The sequence below is a fragment of the Danio rerio genome, chromosome 17, assembly GCF_049306965.1.
Source record: "Danio rerio strain Tuebingen ecotype United States chromosome 17, GRCz12tu, whole genome shotgun sequence".
Lineage (NCBI taxonomy): Eukaryota > Metazoa > Chordata > Actinopteri > Cypriniformes > Danionidae > Danio > Danio rerio.
Window position 1 is genome coordinate 19,220,357 of NC_133192.1, and position 19,374 is coordinate 19,239,730.

Consider the following 19,374-nt stretch of genomic DNA (forward strand, 5'->3'; position numbering starts at 1 on the left):
TAAAATGATTTTTTTAAATTCTTTTGTTCTAGCCATAATAAAACAAATAACTTTCTCCAGAAGAAATAAATTGATCAGACATATTGTGAAAATTTTCTTGCTCTGTTAAACATCATTTGGGAAAAATTTTTAAAAGGAAAAAATTAAAGGGGGCTAATAATTATGACTTCAACTGTATGCAATAAAATAGTTTAGGTTCTCATTTAACATGTTTTCTTGTTTATTTTTTAAGGTAAAACCTAAATAAGGGTAGTAGTGCAACAGGAGGATGTTTTTTTTTTTTTTTTTTTTTGTAAACCAGCAATGAATGTCTGTAAACCATTATTTTAAGAAATCATTTTTTAAAACGCCTTTATTCATTCATTCATTCATTTTCTTTTCGGCTTATTCCCTTATTAATCTGGGGTCGCCACAGCAGAACCAACCGCCAACTTATCCAGCATATGTTTTACGCAGCCGCAAGCCATCATCGGGAAACCCATACACACTTATTCCCACAAATACATACACTATGGACAATTTAGCCTACCCAGTTCACCTATACCGCATATCTTTGGACTTTGTGGGAAACCGGAGCACCCGGAGAAAACCCACGCAAACGCAGGGAGAACATGCAAACTCCACACAAAAACGCCAATTGACCCAGCCGAGACTCGAACCAGCGACCTTTCCTGCTGTGAGGCGACAGCCCTACCTACTACGCCACTGCGTCGCCTTTAACAGCCATTATTTAAAAGTAAAAAAGAAGGTCAGCCATTTGGTAGAGCAGGCAGGTAAATGTGCAGTGTTAAAACTGAACTATGGAAACCCAGTTTTAATCAAATCTATGTTGTAATTCACAGCCTAGATTTTTTGAAAGCAGGTTTTCTCGAATTAGTTTTGCAATCTTTGGGTCAGTTCCAGCTGTTATTTTTATGTAAGAGTCACTCAGCCGTTCCTGAGTGTTTCCAGCTGATTAATGAATGCATTTGCAGACACATTGAGTCATGTTAGCCGTTAGATGGCGATGTGTTCACACGACAGCATGGGAAGTGAGTAAATTCAGTACCCACGCAGATTAAAAGGGCATCTGCTTTTAAAAGGGTGAGATCATTTGATATTTAAATTTTCTCGCATTCATTCACATTACAGAATGTATTAACGCATGAATAGCCAATTTGGTGTTATTCTAGTCTTTGGTATCCACCGGAATGTTCCTGCCATAATGCTTCATTGTATAAATATAGGTCAAAAAATTGCAGAGCTTTATTATTAACAAAATGAAGCTCATTTGAATTCTCCCAGAAAGCTATTTTTAGAGCCGCGTTCACATGAAAATTATGAACAGCCTTTGAGAGCAGAGTTTAACTGATTCCCTATTGGCTGAAACATGCCTACCTCTCTTTACTTGTTTTCAACCCTATCATTTGTCATTCACACCTCTCAAGTGGTGTAATCAAGCACTTGGTACAACTTTAAATACCACCACATTATTGGCTTTATACGTAATGTGTCACTGACATTGCTAATGAATAGTGTGCTTTTCTTTAAAGCTTTTTAATCTGTTTAATCTTATCTGGCGATTTAATGTTTCAGTTAGAAGCCCCCTGGCCCCTATTTCATATCAAACAACATGCATGGTGGCAGAGCCCTTATCTTACATGCACAATTTAGCTTAAAACTACTGGAAAATAATATGTAGGCTTGTATTAGACATCTAAAATTGTACCCTAGTGATTAGTTTGCATTTTAGGCTGTGAGGGGCCTGTGGTGCAATGTGAGGGCTGCATAATTGTCAGCTTATTTAAATTAATGGTATCAGATTGTGAAATTCTGCATTCCTTCTGTGTGATTTTGAGATTACAATGAGCTGGATCCAATGCAATGTATTTCAAACTGTATTGTTTTCTTTATTCATTTAGATATTTACAACTTGGTAAATAATATTTAGTGACATAACATTTGTGAAATAATTGTATAGTGATGGGTACAGATTACCAATTGTGTTTTTTTCTATCCCAAGTGTATGAATCCCCATGAAAGTTTTCGATTTGTTTATTGTTTAAAAAAGTCTAATGAATAGCAGTTTCTGAGTAAAAATATTTAGCACCATTTTTGTTCAGTGTTATTTTTTAGAGATGCCCAAACTAGGGCCTACAGGCCAAAGCTGACCCATGGTAACCTTTTATTTAGCCTGCCATGCCATCTGAGAAGAGAGGGAGAATGTTTCAATTAAATGGTGTAAATTAATCATATTTTGTTTGAATGTTCATACTGTTACCCGACAATGCAGGGAATTTGATGTGCAAATCAAGTCAAGGGCAGATTCTGCTTGACTAGTGTATTCAGCATTGAACTCCACTGTGTTATAAATAATTTCTTATGTTTTTATTGCAATGAGTTATCATTTAAAAAGTTATTGCATTATATAATACAATTTAAATAAATAAACAATTTTAATGTTTTCAAAATTTTTAAAAAATATTATGAAATAAATTAGGAAGCCATGGCAACTTTGATGTAATATAGTCTGGTATTTACCTTCGGCCCATGGCTGTCAACTGATATTTGGTTTTTGGCCCTTCTTACGAAAAAGTTTGTATTTAAAGGCTAAATAATATATTCAGAAATATTTGTGCTAAATCACATAAAATCTAATATAACTTAGTTTTCATCTTTGGATGTAAAATGAAAAACTAAAAGCAAACAACACATCAATGCATAAAATAAAATATGGGTAAACAGAAATTAAAATAAATAAATACAATTCCTTTCTTTAGTATAATATTTTTCAGAAATTATCCAATATTTGCTCTTTTATGCAGCACATTTTTAGAAAGTTTTTATAAATGATTATAATTATTGTTATTTTAATCTTCAATTCATCTTTATTTATATAGCGCTTTTACAATGTAGATTGTGCCAAAGCAGCTTAACATAAAGTAATCATCATCATTATATTTGTTTCAGCTTTTAAGAAAAAAAATATTAAAAAGTGTCTTAAATCAAACTAGTATTTTTTTTCCTGAAATTCAACCCAGGTATTCATTCATTCTTTTATTTTATTTTCGGCATAGTCCCTTTATTAATCAGGGGTTTCCACAGCGGAATGAACCGCCAACTTATCCAGCATACATTTTATGCAGCGGATGCCCTTCCAGCCGCAACCCAACAATGAGAAACGCCCATACACTCTCATTCACACTCATACACTATGGCTAATTTAGCTTTTATAAATCACCTGTACCACATGTCTTTGGACTTGCAGGGAAACCGGAGCACCCGGAGGAAGCCCACGCTAACACGGGGAGAACATGCAAACACCACACAGAAATTCCAACTGACCCAGCCGGGACTCAAACCAGTGACCTTAGAGATGTGTTGAAAAAATCTTCCATCCGTTAAACAGAAATTGGGTAAAAAAAAATAAACAGGGCGCTAATTATTCAGGGGGTTTAAAAAAGACTTTGACTGTATGTTTATATTTAAATATACTATATTATATTTCAACCTTTCAATTGACTTAATTTCATTTATTCTTATAATGTTGCAATGTTTTATATTGAATTTTAACTTTGCCTTTTGATCCATTAAACGTGTCTAATATTTTCCTGCATTTGTGATTATTTTCTGTTTTCTTAATTTATATTTATACAATTCAGTTTTATAGCACTTTTATAAAGTACATTTATATTTAAATCTACTGTATTATGTTTCAACCTTTTAATTGACTTGATTTTATTTATTCTGGCAATGTAGCAATGTTTTGTATACAGTTAAAATCAAAATTATTAGCCCCCCTTTGTTTTTTTATTTTTTGAATATTTCCCAAATTATGATTAACAGAGCAAGGAAATTTTCACAGTATTTCTGATATTTTTTTTCTTCTGGAGAAAGTATTATTTGTTTTTTTTTTTACTTAATAAAAGCAGTTTTTTAAACAATAACTTGCCTAATTACTCTAATCTGCCTCGTTAACCTATTTAACAGAGTTAAGCCTTTAAATGTCACTTAAAGCTGTATAAAAGTGTCTTGAAAAAAATATCTAGTAAAATATTAATGACTGTCATCATGGCAAAGACAAAATAAATCAGTTATTAGAGATGAGTTATTAAAACTATTCTTTTTAGAAATGTGTTGTAAAACTCTCCGTTAAACAGAAATTGGGCGAAAAAATAAACAGAGGGGGCTAATAATTCTGACTTCAACTAGTATTATGTTAAATTCGCCTTTTAGCCGTCAAGCGCCCTCTATAGGAAAAGCCCTTTATATCAGCAGGCAATGCAGCGCTGACGACGTTGACGTCACTGAGCGTTGAGCTGAAGCGCAACTACGGGCGCATTTTCTCACCATTCATCTGCTCAGCGCTATCAGAAAGAGGAGATTCCAGCTCACGGGATTATGAAATAACCACAGAAAAGGATATTATATCAAACACTGTTTCTTTTTTGGGGGGTCAGTTACGCGAGCACTTCGTAGGGGTGTTCTTCTTTCATCTTTCTGATAACTGGATTAATTTGAATCATGAGTTTCATATTTCTCGTTCCGTTTACGCGAAGGAATGATTAATAAGTGACCTGATCTTTCGCGCAAGACCACTTTTTTAACTATAGGACTATGGCCAAAAACATTACAGACGTCTCGAGGGATGATTTAAGCAAGGTGTCGGATGAGGAACTGCAGAAATGTAGCAAAGAGGAGTTGCTGAGGAGACTCCGAAAAGTGGACGCCGAAAAGATGAACTTAATGCTGGAGCACGGCAACATGATGAAGGACGTCAACCGGAGATTGCAACTGCATCTGCACGAAATAAGGAGCTTGAAGGAGGTCAACCAGAAGCTACAAGAGGACAACCAGGAGCTCAGGGAACTGTGCTGCTTCTTGGACGATGATCGGCAGAAAGGGAAGAAGCTGTCCAGGGAATGGCAGAGGTTTGGGAGATACACTGCCAGCGTGATGTGGAAGGAGGTCGGCGTGTTTCAGCAAAAACTGAAAGAGCTGGAGAGCAATCAGGACAGTGTGATGAGGGAGAACTTGGAGCTCAAGGAGATCATCATCATGTTGGACGATGAGAGGAACGGAGCCGGATCCAGAAGCTCCATAGACAGTCAGTCGAGTCTGAGCAATCTGAATGGTGGTTCTGCCACTGTCAGGGATGTTGGGGATGGAAGCAGTACATCTAGTACAGGCAGTGCTGGAAGCCCTGATCACCACCACAGTCATATTCACAAGCCCACTGAGGGAAAGATCACGTCTATTAGGAGGTCTATGGATGATTTATCGACTAACCATCTTCTTAGAAACATACCGAATGGGCTGAATGGTGAGTTTGAGCTTTTCGATTGAGTGCTTTTGATGGAAAGCTTCTGAAAGTTTCATGTTCAGCTGTTTTCTTGATGAAGCAGTGTTTGAAGAAGTTAATTCAGTGGAGAAGGGATTTGTGATGAATGCAAAACTTCAGGAGTGTTGGTTTGGTAGAATGAACATGAGGTAGCTTCAAGCACAAAAAGCGAAACATTTATGCCACAAATCAAGAATTTAAAAAAGTTTTCGTGAAACATGGGCATTTAATGAAAAGTGTGAAAAAATCTATTTGTTTTAAAGGGATAGTTCACCCAAAAAAGGTCAATTTACTCACCATTCATTCATTAATTCATTCATTCATTCATTCATTCATTCATTCATTCATTCATTCATTCATTCAATCAATCAATCATTAATTTTCTTTTTGGCTTAGTCCTTTTATTAATCAGCGGTCACCACAGCAGAATGAACCGCCACTCACTATTCCCAGCAGGCACAGGACGTCAATATGACGTCAGATTGACATTGTACCCGAACGTTGTGGGACGTTGCATTTTGTTTGGAAATGAAAATCAGGCCGATATCAATGTCCACAAACATTGCATTTTGAAGCTTTCCAACACAACCTAAAAACAACCGAATATCAACGTCAAATGATTTTACAGCTTGGCGTTGTGACTTTACCACTTTGACGTCTATTAGATGTTGGATTTTGGGTGCCGTACCTGACAAATAAATGTCAGTATTTGAGGTCAATATGACGCTGGATATAAATGTTGGCTCAGTTGGATTTTAGTCACTTTCTAACACAACCTAAAATCAACCAAATATCAACATCATTTCACGTCATTATTGGACATCAAAATAACATTGTTCTGAGATGTTGGTGACCTAAATGTAAACTAATATGAACGTCTTAGGCATGGGACGATAACCATTTTCAAAGTACAGTATACCACGGTTTGGACAAGTTAAGGTTTTAAAACTGTCAAAATTTCAGATATATCGTTCCTACAGTATGTGTATGATTTTTTTTTTTTATTAACTTTTTTTGTTTGTTTGTTTTTTAGGACAATAGTATTTCCAGAAGATAAGATATCCAAAGATGCAGTTCTAAATTGTAATTTGTGTTTTTAAAACTAATGAACACATCAGAAGTCAATGATTTATTTGAATGATTTAGTCTGACATGTTTACTGCTCCAAAATATTTAAAATGTTTTTGAAAATAAAATATATTGCGTTCAAAGGGGGAAAAGTTTTAGTTTTTTACCTAGACAGATAAAAATAATATATTTTATAGCTGTGATCACAATATCGTGAAACCGTGATATTTATATCCAAGGTTATCATATTGTCAGAATCTTAAACCAGCACATGCCTATGTCTCATGATGTTGTGTGTCTGCTGGGTTCATTCTAGCTCAATTGGTTTCAAACCTTGAGTAAATTTTCTTTTTCTGCTGAACACAAAAGATATATTGAGTAATGTGAGAAACTTGTAACCATTGACTTCCAAAGTCAAAACAACAACAATTACTATAAAAGTTAATGATTATAGGTTTCCAACATTTTTCAGAATAACTTCTTTTTTGTTCAACAGAAAGATAAGGTTAGTGAGAAGTGAAAGGTGAGTAACTGATGACAGATTTTTAAGTGTTTGGCGAACTATCTCTTTAAAAGCATCACACAAAAATAAAAATAGTTTCTATAGGTAATATTTTTACATAAGTAGAACATTAAAGACACTTTTTAGTGTTTGGTGATTTATTAAATGCATGTCTGCAGCTACCATGACTTCCAAAAAACACACTAGGGAAAACAAAATAAATACCTGTGGCTCCTGATGACACATTGAGGTCTTTTGAAGTAACACACCTTTGCCAGCACTGTTTACCAGAGCTGTGGAAGTTAAATGTTGTGAATAATGTGCAGTTTCTTGCACAGATCATTTCATGATATCAGACCTCTGTTTGTCATCTGGAACTGCAGGTACCAATTTCGATTGCCCGTTTATGTTTATTTTTTATTTTTTAGCCAGCCATTGACTTGAATTTCACGAATCACCTAAGACCACAGTTTCATCTAAAAGCCGCCTACATTTTGGATGGTCTTATAGTGAGTGAATTACATAGATTTTTGTGTGAACTATTATTGGTATGATATGAACTATAATTGGTATTTGATAAATCACCAACAAAACATGCATTAAAAAAATCTTGTGCAGATTTTTTTAAGTGAACTTGTTGCATTAAAAGTATGTAATTGTGTGCGCTGGCATCTATATATAGAAAAAGATTTTCACTCTGTAATGTTGATGGGGAATAACATTCATTGAGACTAGGAGTTTCTAGAGAAGACCAGATTATACAAGGACTTGTGGACTTTAAATATGACAGAATTAACACATGACCAAACAACTTAACTAAACAGATGCTATTGCCCTATAATTGCTTCACCCGTGAAGTCAGAACTAATGAGGATTTAATGCTCTCTTAGCCTTGTGGGTTTGCTACACGCTGTCAGTTCTGTCAATAGGGTATCAGACACTTCATTGAGATAGCAGGCATTTCATTCTTACAAACAGCCGAGAAAGTCAATCGTGGTGGAAATTGATATACCGTTTAAAGGTTTGCTGTCTGAGAGATTTTAAAATGTTTATTCTGGCATCCTGCATTTATTGGTTTAAAACATAATGTTATTACCTGATGGCTTTTTAAACAGCTTTACTTCATTCGTCTGTGGTTTGAGGTATTTCTTATTATCACTGTTGGGTCATTTTCAAGATTCTTTGTTTAACATGTACTTAGAATACTACAAGTACTTTTTTCAATATGAATGTCTTGACTGGTGCTGACCCTACAGAGGGTGTGTATCATTCACTAGTGTCTGAAGGTACAATTACGTTTTGTACTTTGTGTGTTTACCTTTGGTTTGCATAGATAGATAGCAAATTATCTGATGTCATAGCGTCATATTTGGCTATTTGGCCATATTCCAAACAGTAATGCGTTTTTTATTACTGTTCCTTGATACACGTGTTCCAATATATCTGTGTGCATCTCTTAAACAAGGGTTAAGTACGTTTTACAGAAACAATAAGAGCCTTATAGTTGTTTTTTATTTTCATATACAGTGGTCACAAATATATCTTTCAAATAAATGTTTTCTGCTGGATACTTTACAATATTATATTTGTGCATATACATTAGATCAGCCAGGACTGAAGCCAAATCGGAAGATAATCTAACAACAAAACTGAAGATCACTCCAAAAGGAACACTCAAATGCATATGTTAGGGAAAAATATTAAATAAAAATGTAAAAAAGAAGCAAAAATATATCAAATTTTGTTGAAATTTTGTCGTTTATAATTTTTTTTTCAAATTTTGCTTGAATTTAAATGTAGTTTATTTCATTTTCTAAAGATGTTTGTTGAATAAAATGTAATTTTTTAAAATATATATGTTTAATAAATCAGTATTTTTTTTAAAATGCACCAAAAATATATTGTACTGAAAAAGTTTATCACAAAAAGTCATGATCACAAATGTTTTCATGTAACTTATTTTAATACACTAATCAGTTTTCAACATTTTTTTAAAAAACTATACAAAGTTTATTAATATTTTTAATCAGTTTGGTTGATATAAGGTGAGATGACTTGAAAAGTTTATTATTCATTTGATTCAACTTAAACAATTGAAGGCAGAAACATGGCTGGACGATATTGCAAAAAAAAATTATTACGATATCATGTTTCATATCATTCGATATCCATAATATTTTTTACAATACTGCACTTTTAGGAATATTAGTATTTTTTATTTACCCACTTTAATTTATCAACATCACTAAGGCAAATAGTTTTAATAGTCAACAGCAAAAAATTTAGACAAAAAATTTGATCTCTTTATAATAATATAAATGTAAGCGTTAAAGAGACTCTTAAACTTGATAAATAAAATGTTTCACATGTGCAATGGTAACGTGTAAATGCTGAACAATCAAATTTAACTTTAAGGTGTAAAAAATAATGATACAGTAAACCTCAAACACAAATTATGATAATCAAATCTGAGCTTTCAAGTAAAGGAACCAACCATCATTATTAAAATACATACTGCAACATTACAAATTGTGAAGCTGTATGACTACATAATCCCATATGCTATAAAATCTTTCAGATGGGTTGCTAGTGGCTGGAATGCACAAGAAAAGAAACCAAAAAGCCACTCTGGCAACATCTTTACATCCTTTTTATTTACAATCTCCTCATTGCTACTATATGGCATACGTGTTGTCATTGTGTGACAAGCGCGTGCGCGTGGTTTCCTTGACCATTTACAATGGACTCCCCTGGCTTCTTATTGTAACTAGGTGACTATCAACCATTTGCTCAGAGGATGACAAACAGACAAATCATTGCTGCAGATTACAAGTTTATGGAGAAAAGTAAAAAGCACTGCAGTGTTTGGGTGCACTGTGTTTGTATGAGGGAATCAGTTTGCCATTATTACTGAAATGTGTATATTCCATACAAAGTGTAAAGCAGATTGGTTAGTTCTACTTACGTGAATTACTGTGCACTCACGATATTCAGAAAAGTTCAGATATTTTCAACTAGGTGCGGCTCCCACGTCTTGCAAGTCGTGTGCCTCCATTGGATATGACAAACACACACTCTAATCTTATTGGCATTGCTTCCAAGGCGCGTGCTCAGCAGCCACATTTTAATAAAACTATTGCGCTTCATATCGAAAATTCATACTGAATCTTTTTTTTTTATCGATATTGACAATGGTGTTTGGTCAATAAATATTGATACCGATTTTATCGCCCTAGGCAGCAATATATAATGTACAATTTTTATTTTATTTTTTTTTGTCTATAATTACTGAGAAATTATTAAAATATTCATTTTCAAAATGGGGTGTACACACTTATGCTGAGCATTGTATGTATACAATACAACCACCCCATATATTCAGAAAACTGCTATGAATTTAATTGCTATAGAAATATCAATATTAGCATTCAATTCAGTGTAATTCTTTGCAAGGTCTAAAATCTACTTTAAAATCATAATGCTTCCAGTGCAAAAGGAGGTGGTTATATTTCATAATATGCACTTTTTAGTGAAAATATAAGAACATATTAGCCATATTCGCTTAGCAGGCAAACAGTATTCCATCAGCAAAAATTCCCTAAAGACTAACAGTAGATTCTCAATTCATACCAGTACTTACTTGCCATGTGATTGATGACAAGCACAGCTCTAGTGCGGCACATACAGTAGCTGTAGCAGAAAAATGGCTGTTACTTGTGCTAATAGTGTCAGCTGGAAGCACATCATTGAAGATGTGGCTTTCTGTTGTTTTAGTCTGAGAAATGTGAGTAAAAATGTGATTTTTCATATTCAGTGTTAGAGACCGTAGGAATCCCAAGAATGCTTTTAGATTTTGCATGCATTTTTACCTCCTTTAGATGCCTGTTATTGGCTAGCGAGCAATTTGTCCAATGCCTGCCAAGCTGCTTTCATCTAATTGTTCAGTGATCCTTAGTTTGTCTGTTAGTTTGATCTTTGGTCTGTTAGTTTGCCCAGGCCAACCTTCCTCCCATCTTGACATGATGCCACCGCATCAGTGCTGTCAGTCACGTGTATGGAGCACTGCAAATGGTTTAGACAGATTAGCCATTTTGGATTTTCTTCAGAGTTTTAGTGCATTGTTTACTTGAGAGTTTAGGGAAACCTTGACAGTGAAAAACATTAAGTAACTACTATGTAACTATCATATTTGAATCACACATGGCTGTGTTTGTTATATTAAACTTTCTCGCAATAACCTAAGAATTAATTAAATATTAAATAAAAAAAAATGCCTAGGTCATATATGTGATTTACAATGGGGTTACACTTTTAATTTGTAGGATTCCATATAAATTCCAAAGCTCAGTGTGTCGAATAATTTATCAAATTTGGTTATGTAACATATTTTCCTTATAATAATAATTAATGGTCTTTTCTAAGCTAAAAGAATACTCAGAATATCTGAGCAAGCATGCAGCAATGTTCTAGCAACATGCCAGCTAGTTATTAATGGGAAAATGAATGGTAGAAAACCCTGTGTTCATTTTAATATTGTGAATGGTGAACTGTGATGCATTCTCAGAATTGTAGCACTGCTGGTAGTGTTGTATTTAAGTCAGTGTTTCGTCAGGGAGGGAGATTAGGCTGGCTGGAGTTCTCTTTCCCAGGCCTGACCCCCTGATGAGTTAATCTGAGCCACAGGTTGCATCTCTCCTTGTTTACAAAACTCAAAACAACCAACACCGGCTGCCAACCAACCAGCACAACATTCCTGCTTCCTATTGCTTATAAACCGAATGTGAAAATTCTTATACGTGGCTTGCATTGAAATAAAAAAAGCTGTGTTCAAGGATTCATGCTTTTTTTCTCCTCAAAAGAAGTATTTTTGTTTCTTCTTAAAACAAAACAAGTCTTTATCTAGAGGGCAATAGCTGAAATTGTTCAAAATTATTACTATTTTATTGAGTGGACCAGTTGTTACAAACCTGTATGACTTTTTGTCCTCTAAGAAAAACAAAAGAAGGTATTATGAAAAATGTTAGTAACTTTGAAATATTTTACTTTATGTTTAATGTCAGTAAATGAATGCCAAAAGTAAATTGGCACTATTTTTGGGTGACCTATTCCTTTTAAGTAGAATCCACCATATGATTTTTGTAGTTCAGAGTCATTACATGATTAAAGTGTTAGTTCACACCAAAAATAACATTTGTTCACTATTCACTCATTTTTAGATGTAGATTTAGGAAGATATTATTGCTTTATGTAGTGGGATAAACAGATTTATATTACTCTTTCATTCAGACATAAACTTTTGTAAGCGAACAATGACTAAGTTTACATCAGTAATCTAATTATTTACCTTAATCTGATTAAGGCAATATTATGATTAAGGTGTTTACATGAGTTACTTTTTGAATGTTCCTTTCATGATCCCATTTTACATGTTATAGCACATAATTCGATTAACGTCATTGCGTCAGCACGCTATCCACCTTTCCACTGTAGTTCATCTAATTTTGGGCGTTTCATTTGTAATTTTTCAACTTTATCTGCAGTTTGGCACTTTCACTTTCATTCAGGAACATTTCATGCATGTCTCCCAGGACAAACGAGATATTGCATGTGGGTATGAACTTATTGAAGAGTGTAGTTTTAATGAAATATGATAGCGCATGACGTATGGGGAAAAAACCCTCAGCATTTCACAATTCATGTCTCTGTAGTCTTTCTCTGACTCGGTAGGTGCAGAGAATAGTGTCAAACTATTTGCTATTGCCGTGTGTTTATGGAATATCCTATCAAAAAATGCGGCGAAAATCCTACATGATGGTAATAGTTTGATTGTGGTGTTTACATGTCTGTAATGCACTTTAATAATGCATCTAAAATAAGCATATCTTAATGAGATTAAATTAATCAAAAGTCAGTTTACATAGTAGACTAGTAATCAGAGTATGGTCTTATTTGCATTAAAATTGGATTATTGGTGTCCATGTGAACATACTCATTGCTTCCAATATTCTGTCATGGAAGCATAGAACCAATGAGATTCATTCTTGCAGGTGTGAGTATGTGCTAGAAGCAATGAGGTTTGTTTTCATGCTCTGAAAAAAATGTTGGGTTCCATGCAATCGATTTGGGTTGGAACAACATGATGGAATTTAGTTAAAGTATTAGTTTGCACAAATTCAAGTTGATTGGACATAAAAAATTAAGATGTCCCTCCCCTAAAAATAAAGAATTGTGTTGTTTCAGCTAATTTCAAATTAATAGCACAATCAGCAAACATATTTTTTTAGGCAACAAGCATTTTTTGTTTTTAAAAGAAGTTTAATAGATGTCTAATAGACGTCTAAACATAATCGTCTTGGCTAAAACAAGGATAAATTTGGGCTGTCACTGAAAATCTAATAGACATCTAAGAATAAGCCAAAACTAGACTAGTCATCAAAAAAAAAAAAAAAAAAAAAACAGAAATGAATGACTACACATATAAAGTCTGTCTATTTTGTTTATTTGACGACTAGTCTAGGTTTGAGCAATTTTAAATGTCTATTAGATTTTCACTGACAGCCCAAGTTCAGCCTGGTTTTAGCCAAGCTATCTACATTTAGATGTCTATTCGACATTTATTAAACACAAAATTGTTTGCTGGGAAGTGTGTTCGCTTTTGTTTATGTTCAATGTTTGTTTTGCGAATTAAATCTGTTCACCTTATAAAGCTATATACTTTATGTCGTCATAAGACTTGGATTAAACCGCTCGATTCATATGGATTTGTTTTTTAATCTCTTGATGATTGTTTTGAAGCGTCACAGTTTTGAGTGAACAAACTTTCAATCTCAGATTTGATTAAAGACATCTTCATCTGTGCTTCTGAAGATGAACATATTTGGCTTTTCAACCAACATTAGGGTTGAGTAAACAAGGACAGAATTTTCATTTTGCCATGAACTAAGCCTTTAAGTCATCCCGAGACCTGACTTTGAGGTCATGTATCTCTCCCTTTGAGGGGTAAAAGTGCTTCTGTCCTGCTTTGAAAAGACTCTGGCCCCCCAGCAAGCCACCAATGGACTGAAGGTTTATTGGCTGGGGTCGAGATTCTGTTTCAGAGTTCAGATAACAGTCCTGGCTGACTCTTCCCACGGCTGGAGTGAAAAGGCCTTCAGTTGCCCCCATTCAAGACCCTCCATCAGGCCTTTAGAATCCTTCTGCGACACTCAAAGGTACAGATGTCTGGCTTGTCATAAAACAGATCCCAATTTACGAGTAAAGCTTTCAGTGTAGAGGTCACCCCTTTTTTCTGAGTTTCATGTGTTTGATTGAACTTGAGTTGATGTTTTCTTATTCATTGACAATAGACATAGCTTGCCGTTTTTTAACAACCCTAACGGAAATCTGATATATGGCCATAGTGCTGGGGGTAACGCATTACAAGAAATGTGAGTTGCATGATAATTTTATTTTATTTAAGTACAGAGTAAACTTACGCATTACTTAAAAAATATTTGAGTTACTTTTTTAAAAATGTATTGCGAGTTTTTTAATTAATTAATTCATTTAAAAAAATTATTTGCTGAATTAAAATAAGTGTAATCACAATGATGCAGTAATAGACAGAAATCAAGATGGCTGAGCCGAACATTTCTGAGATAGAAGTATTCTTATTTTTCTGAACTCATGGAAGAAAAGAAGATATTAGTCTTATTGAACAGTGATTTTGAGACATAAATATTAAAATAGCAAGCACATTGCTTTTCTATTTTATTAATGTGTTTTTATGGCATGTATAGCATCAGTAAGTTCTCAGAAGGAAACATTATTCTATTCTATCTTATTTTTTTTAAAGGTAAGTGAAAGTGTAGGTTATACAGTGGGTCGTTAAATGCAGAGCGCCTCTATTAAAAAAAGACAAGTACCATGCAAGTTCTGAAAGAGATCAAGCCTCAGGCAGGTATGAACAAGTAACTCAAAAGTAACTCAATGCAGATACAAAGTAACGCAACTACTTTTTTGACGAGTAACTCAATATCGTAATGCATTACTTTCAAAAGTAACTTTGCCCTACACTGGCCATTAGTGCTGGGTAAGTTACCTAAGAAAGTAATTACTTACTGATTACTTCATTAAAGTTGTATTTAAATAGCTTTTACTTTGTCTGAAAAGTAGTGTAATGACTCCATATTTAATTTAATTTCTTGACTCGATATTGCTTATAATCCCTTTAAATCCCAATGCAGAGACAATAGAAATGAAACAATTTAAATTCTTTCAATTTAAGTCAAACTATGTCTTTTAGCTTTATTCAGAAGTTAAAGTCTATTTTTTTTTTCAATCATTCAATTGATAAATGTAACTTTAGTTACAGTGAAAATAATTTTATTATTCTGCAATATATATAATAAATGCATTTTCTCTCCTTCTCTGAATTTATTTATACAGAACTGTTGAATATAAATACATAAGGTATTTAAGGTGAATATATTGTAAGAAACTGTCATTAAATTGGCAAAAAAAGAAAACTGAAGAATCTTTATTTCAGCAAAAATTACAGTGAAGTTACTTTGTAACTAATTACACCCAACACTACAATAATTATAGATAACATAATTACGTACATATTTGTAATTCTAATAGTTGAAAATTAATATATGCACTGGCATTTTTGTAATTATTTGAAATATTTGTTGCATTTATTCAGTGGTGAAAAGAGTACTAAAACGTTGGGGTGTGATGAGACGCTTACTTCACGAGACGAGATTGGGTTCACGAGACGGGAAGAGATTTTTACAGTATTTTAAGGAACTCCTCAATGATAAGATACATGAATGGAAAATATGTTAAATATGTGATTTCTATATATTTTTGCACTTTATATTAGATTTCTGCAACAACTGAAACTCGTGAATTCCTGCACGTAATCCAATTTAATTGAATTGTTCTCCTGGGAATGCCAAATATAGACCTCACCTTTTAATTCCCCATGTCACTTCTTGTTTAGTCATGCTTTCAGGTAGTAACCGAACAGCAAAGATCAAAGCAATACTAGTTAAAAGCTGTTTTTCCTCCAGACTCAGCGGCAAGTCGAGTGACTGTAAGTGTGTGTCGTGGTTGAGGCCGTTTTGAGCTGTCGGCGCACGCCATTGTTCTTTTAAAAACAACTGCTCAGACTTGTCGGAGGGGGTCTTTGGTTCTGCTGAATCTGAAGTTTACTGTGTTATTGCTTGTTCCCTGCTGCTTGCCTTTGCCTCTTAAAGAAAATAATAATCTTACAAAGCATGCAAGTCCCTGTGAGGCGGTTTTGCCAGAGCGAGTTTTAAATGGGCCTGTAATTGGGCTGTCCCACTTCAGTCCGCTGACATTTACAAAATACTCTCCTGGGAGCGGCAACTCTGAAGATTATGCTAGTGATGATTATGGCCGAGGGGAAGATGGTGTTTAGTGGTGTGTTAATATTATGGGCTCATTTGTACATTACAGTCAAGACAGTATACAAATTTGGAGGTTTTAAATGTTTTTTAAGAGTCTTATGCATTTATTTAGTAGAAAAAGCTGTCAGTTAATACTGTGAAATATTATTACAATTTAACATTTTTCTTTCTATAATTTAATCCTGTTATAACAAAGCTTTTCCTTCAGCCATCCTATCTTAAAAAATGACATTTGCTGTTTGTATATATAATGTGGAGTCGTAAAGGGCACCTATGATTAAAATCAACTTTTAAAAGCTGTTTGAACAGGACTGTGAGTGTCCACTGTCATATTGGTTTGATAGAAACGCAACAAGTCTAATTTTGAAATTGTCCTGATGTTAAAATAGGACCTAAATCGGACCTAAATAGGGCCTAAAGGATTTTAAGGCCCACAGCAACGTGACGTATGAGAACATTTGTTTGCAAATAATCTGGGTTTAAAACATCTGTTCCAACTTTGTGATTTTTATAAGTTTTATTAGTCTAAAACATTTGAAAGCAGAGCAGGTGTGTAATAAAAAAGTAAAAAAAAATTCCTAAAATCTGTTTCCTAACCACTATAATCACAATGGCTGCATAGTTTCGGTAAACACTAATATGTATGTGTCTGTGTGTGTATTGCAAATGGCATTTGTGTGTGACTCATCATTTCAGAAAGGCTTGAATAAACTCCACCAAAAATACATGAAATAAACTTCTGTGGTATTTTTGATTAATGAGCTGTATTTCAGCTCATCCGAGTCTGTCTCTGTCACTGTGCTGTTTATCTGACATAATGCTGAGAAGCAGACACGCACTTGGGAACAATGGGTGGGGAAAAGCAACTCATTTTAATTTAAAGCTACAGGTTACAAAAACAGCTACATGGTATTCAGACACAAAAAATTGGCATATTCTGGAGACTATGATAAATTATCTGATGAGTATTTTGAGCTAAAAGTTTACAGACAAATTCAGGAGACACCAAAGGCTTATCTTGTAAAAGGGGTAAATTAGGTGCCGTTTAAACACTTTGACAAATGTAAAAGCCACTAAATAAAAACTATTGACATTTGATGTTCACACAGAAATATATTTATGAAAAATTGTCAAATTTAAAATTTTAAGAAAATGTGACAGAAAAAATTCTATTGGACAATACAGTAGTGTTCTCAAAATACTGATGTTATTACTTCTACAACTAGTACTATTTTTTTTTATTGTTTAACAAATGTACTACTCCATATTTACATTTCCAATAAAAGGCACTTTCAGGTGAAAATAAAACTCCTTTTATAGGTTTCCTTAAAAATACATTACAGTTCAATTTCTAATAAATAACATTTATTGTTATAATTTTATTATTTAATTTAATTACACCAAATAATTGGTTTAAGTGTAAAAAAGGTCTAGAAAAAAAAATCAGAATCTTGCTTAATAAAATTGTTTATAATTATTATCTTATTTGTAAATAAATGTCCTAAAATGATAGAAACCACGATTTTTAGACTTTCTTTATTATTTTAATATTATATGATGATTTATTTTAAGTTTTATGAATTATAATTGTGATTTTGTTACTTTTGCATGACTTCACTAGTATTAAAATTGTTTAAAAAGTAAATAAGTAAAAAAAAAACATTAATTAATTATTGATAAATAAATAAAATTTACCATCCACAAATATTTGAACAATAGTACATATTCTAAATGCAAATGTGAGGTCGTTCATTGAGATTATTTATTTGAGTTGGGGTTTTGTGATCACTGATTTGATGTGATTTGTGCTTGTTGTATTGATAGTTTTATAGCTCTGGGTTGTGTTGTTATGATAATGGTTAGGAAAGCCTTGACCAATCGGGAACTAGGAAGAAGAAATCATGCCTTATTTTCTCTCACAGAACTTTACATGGAGCATTACGGTGGATCAGTGGGTAGCATGATCGCCTCACAGCAAGAAGGTTGCTGGTTTGAGCTCCGGTTGGGTTAGTTGGCGTTTCTGTGTGATGTTTCCTCCGGGTGCTCCAGATTCCCCCACAGTCCAAAGACCTTCGCTATAGGTGACTTGAATGAGCTAAATAGGCTGTAGTGTATGTGTGTGAATGCGGGAGTGTATGGGTGTTTTCTAGTGATGGGTTGCAGCTGGAAGGGCATCCGTTGTATAAAACATATGCTAGATAAGTTGGCGGTTCATTCCGCTGTGGCGACTCCTGATTAATAAAAGGACTAAGCCAAAAAGAAAATGAATAAATGAATGAACTTTAAATGAGAATCCTCTGAATCACCTCCTTAATCAGATTCTTAAGTTAATGAACGTAATCACACCTACCGTCCTCTGTCACTCCAGTCTTCAGCACATTGCCAACGGTTAAAGCTGACCTGGCCATTCCTGGAAAGAGCCGTCTGATCTGAGTCAAACCGAAAGGGTTAGGATTACAGGGAAGTTTCTGAATGATCTTTTAGTGAGTTACTATTGATAGAAAATAAGTTCAGAGTAGGCATTCTACACTGCACTGCACATTTTCTGCTTTATCAGGGGTGACCACAGCAGAATGAAGCCCTAATACTATATAAGTAAGTTAAAAAATAAACAGCACTACTGCTTTACTGGAAACTTCAGTCTGATTCTTACAAGCTGTCAATGGATTTCTGATTAACATGGACAAATTTCTGTAACGGTGCTTTAATCATTTCTGAGCTTGGGCGTCCTATTTTTCTTTTGTTACATAGATAAAAGCAGCCAAGACATCCTGTAATATAAATATCTCCTTTTGTGTTCTGTACTTTTCCCATAATGCTTTTCAATCTTTAGCCATTATGCCTAGCCTATGGATTCTTTGAAGCTTAAAAATGAAGCATCCCAAATGAGTTTCCCTTTTTTTGTTGAGTTATCGCAACGTGTGTCTATTTAAAAAGCTGGATGGCCAGAGTTTCTACATTCCTTGACAACAATAGTGGAAGTTTCACATTGTTACTGAGTGAATACTGCCTAAAGGGCGGAGGGGTCAGGGTTTAACTGTTGAATTCTGTAGTAGTTTAGATGTGCA

The 19,374-nt window shown here is 34.0% G+C and overlaps 1 protein-coding gene across 5 annotated transcripts in view; it reads left to right on the forward strand.

Annotated features, from left to right (window-relative positions):
- ccdc85ca (coiled-coil domain containing 85C, a) overlaps positions 1 to 19,374 on the forward strand; it is a 115,501-nt gene that overhangs the window by 36,385 nt on the left and 59,742 nt on the right. For 2 of the 5 annotated variants that reach the window (NM_001045384.1, XM_005158676.6), the window contains 1 exon segment: positions 4,331 to 5,302. The exons of 2 other annotated variants lie outside the window; for them this stretch is intronic. In NM_001045384.1, the coding sequence (NP_001038849.1) occupies positions 4,597 to 5,302 (706 nt within the window). In that variant the 5' untranslated portion in view covers positions 4,331 to 4,596. 5 annotated transcript variants of the gene reach the window in all.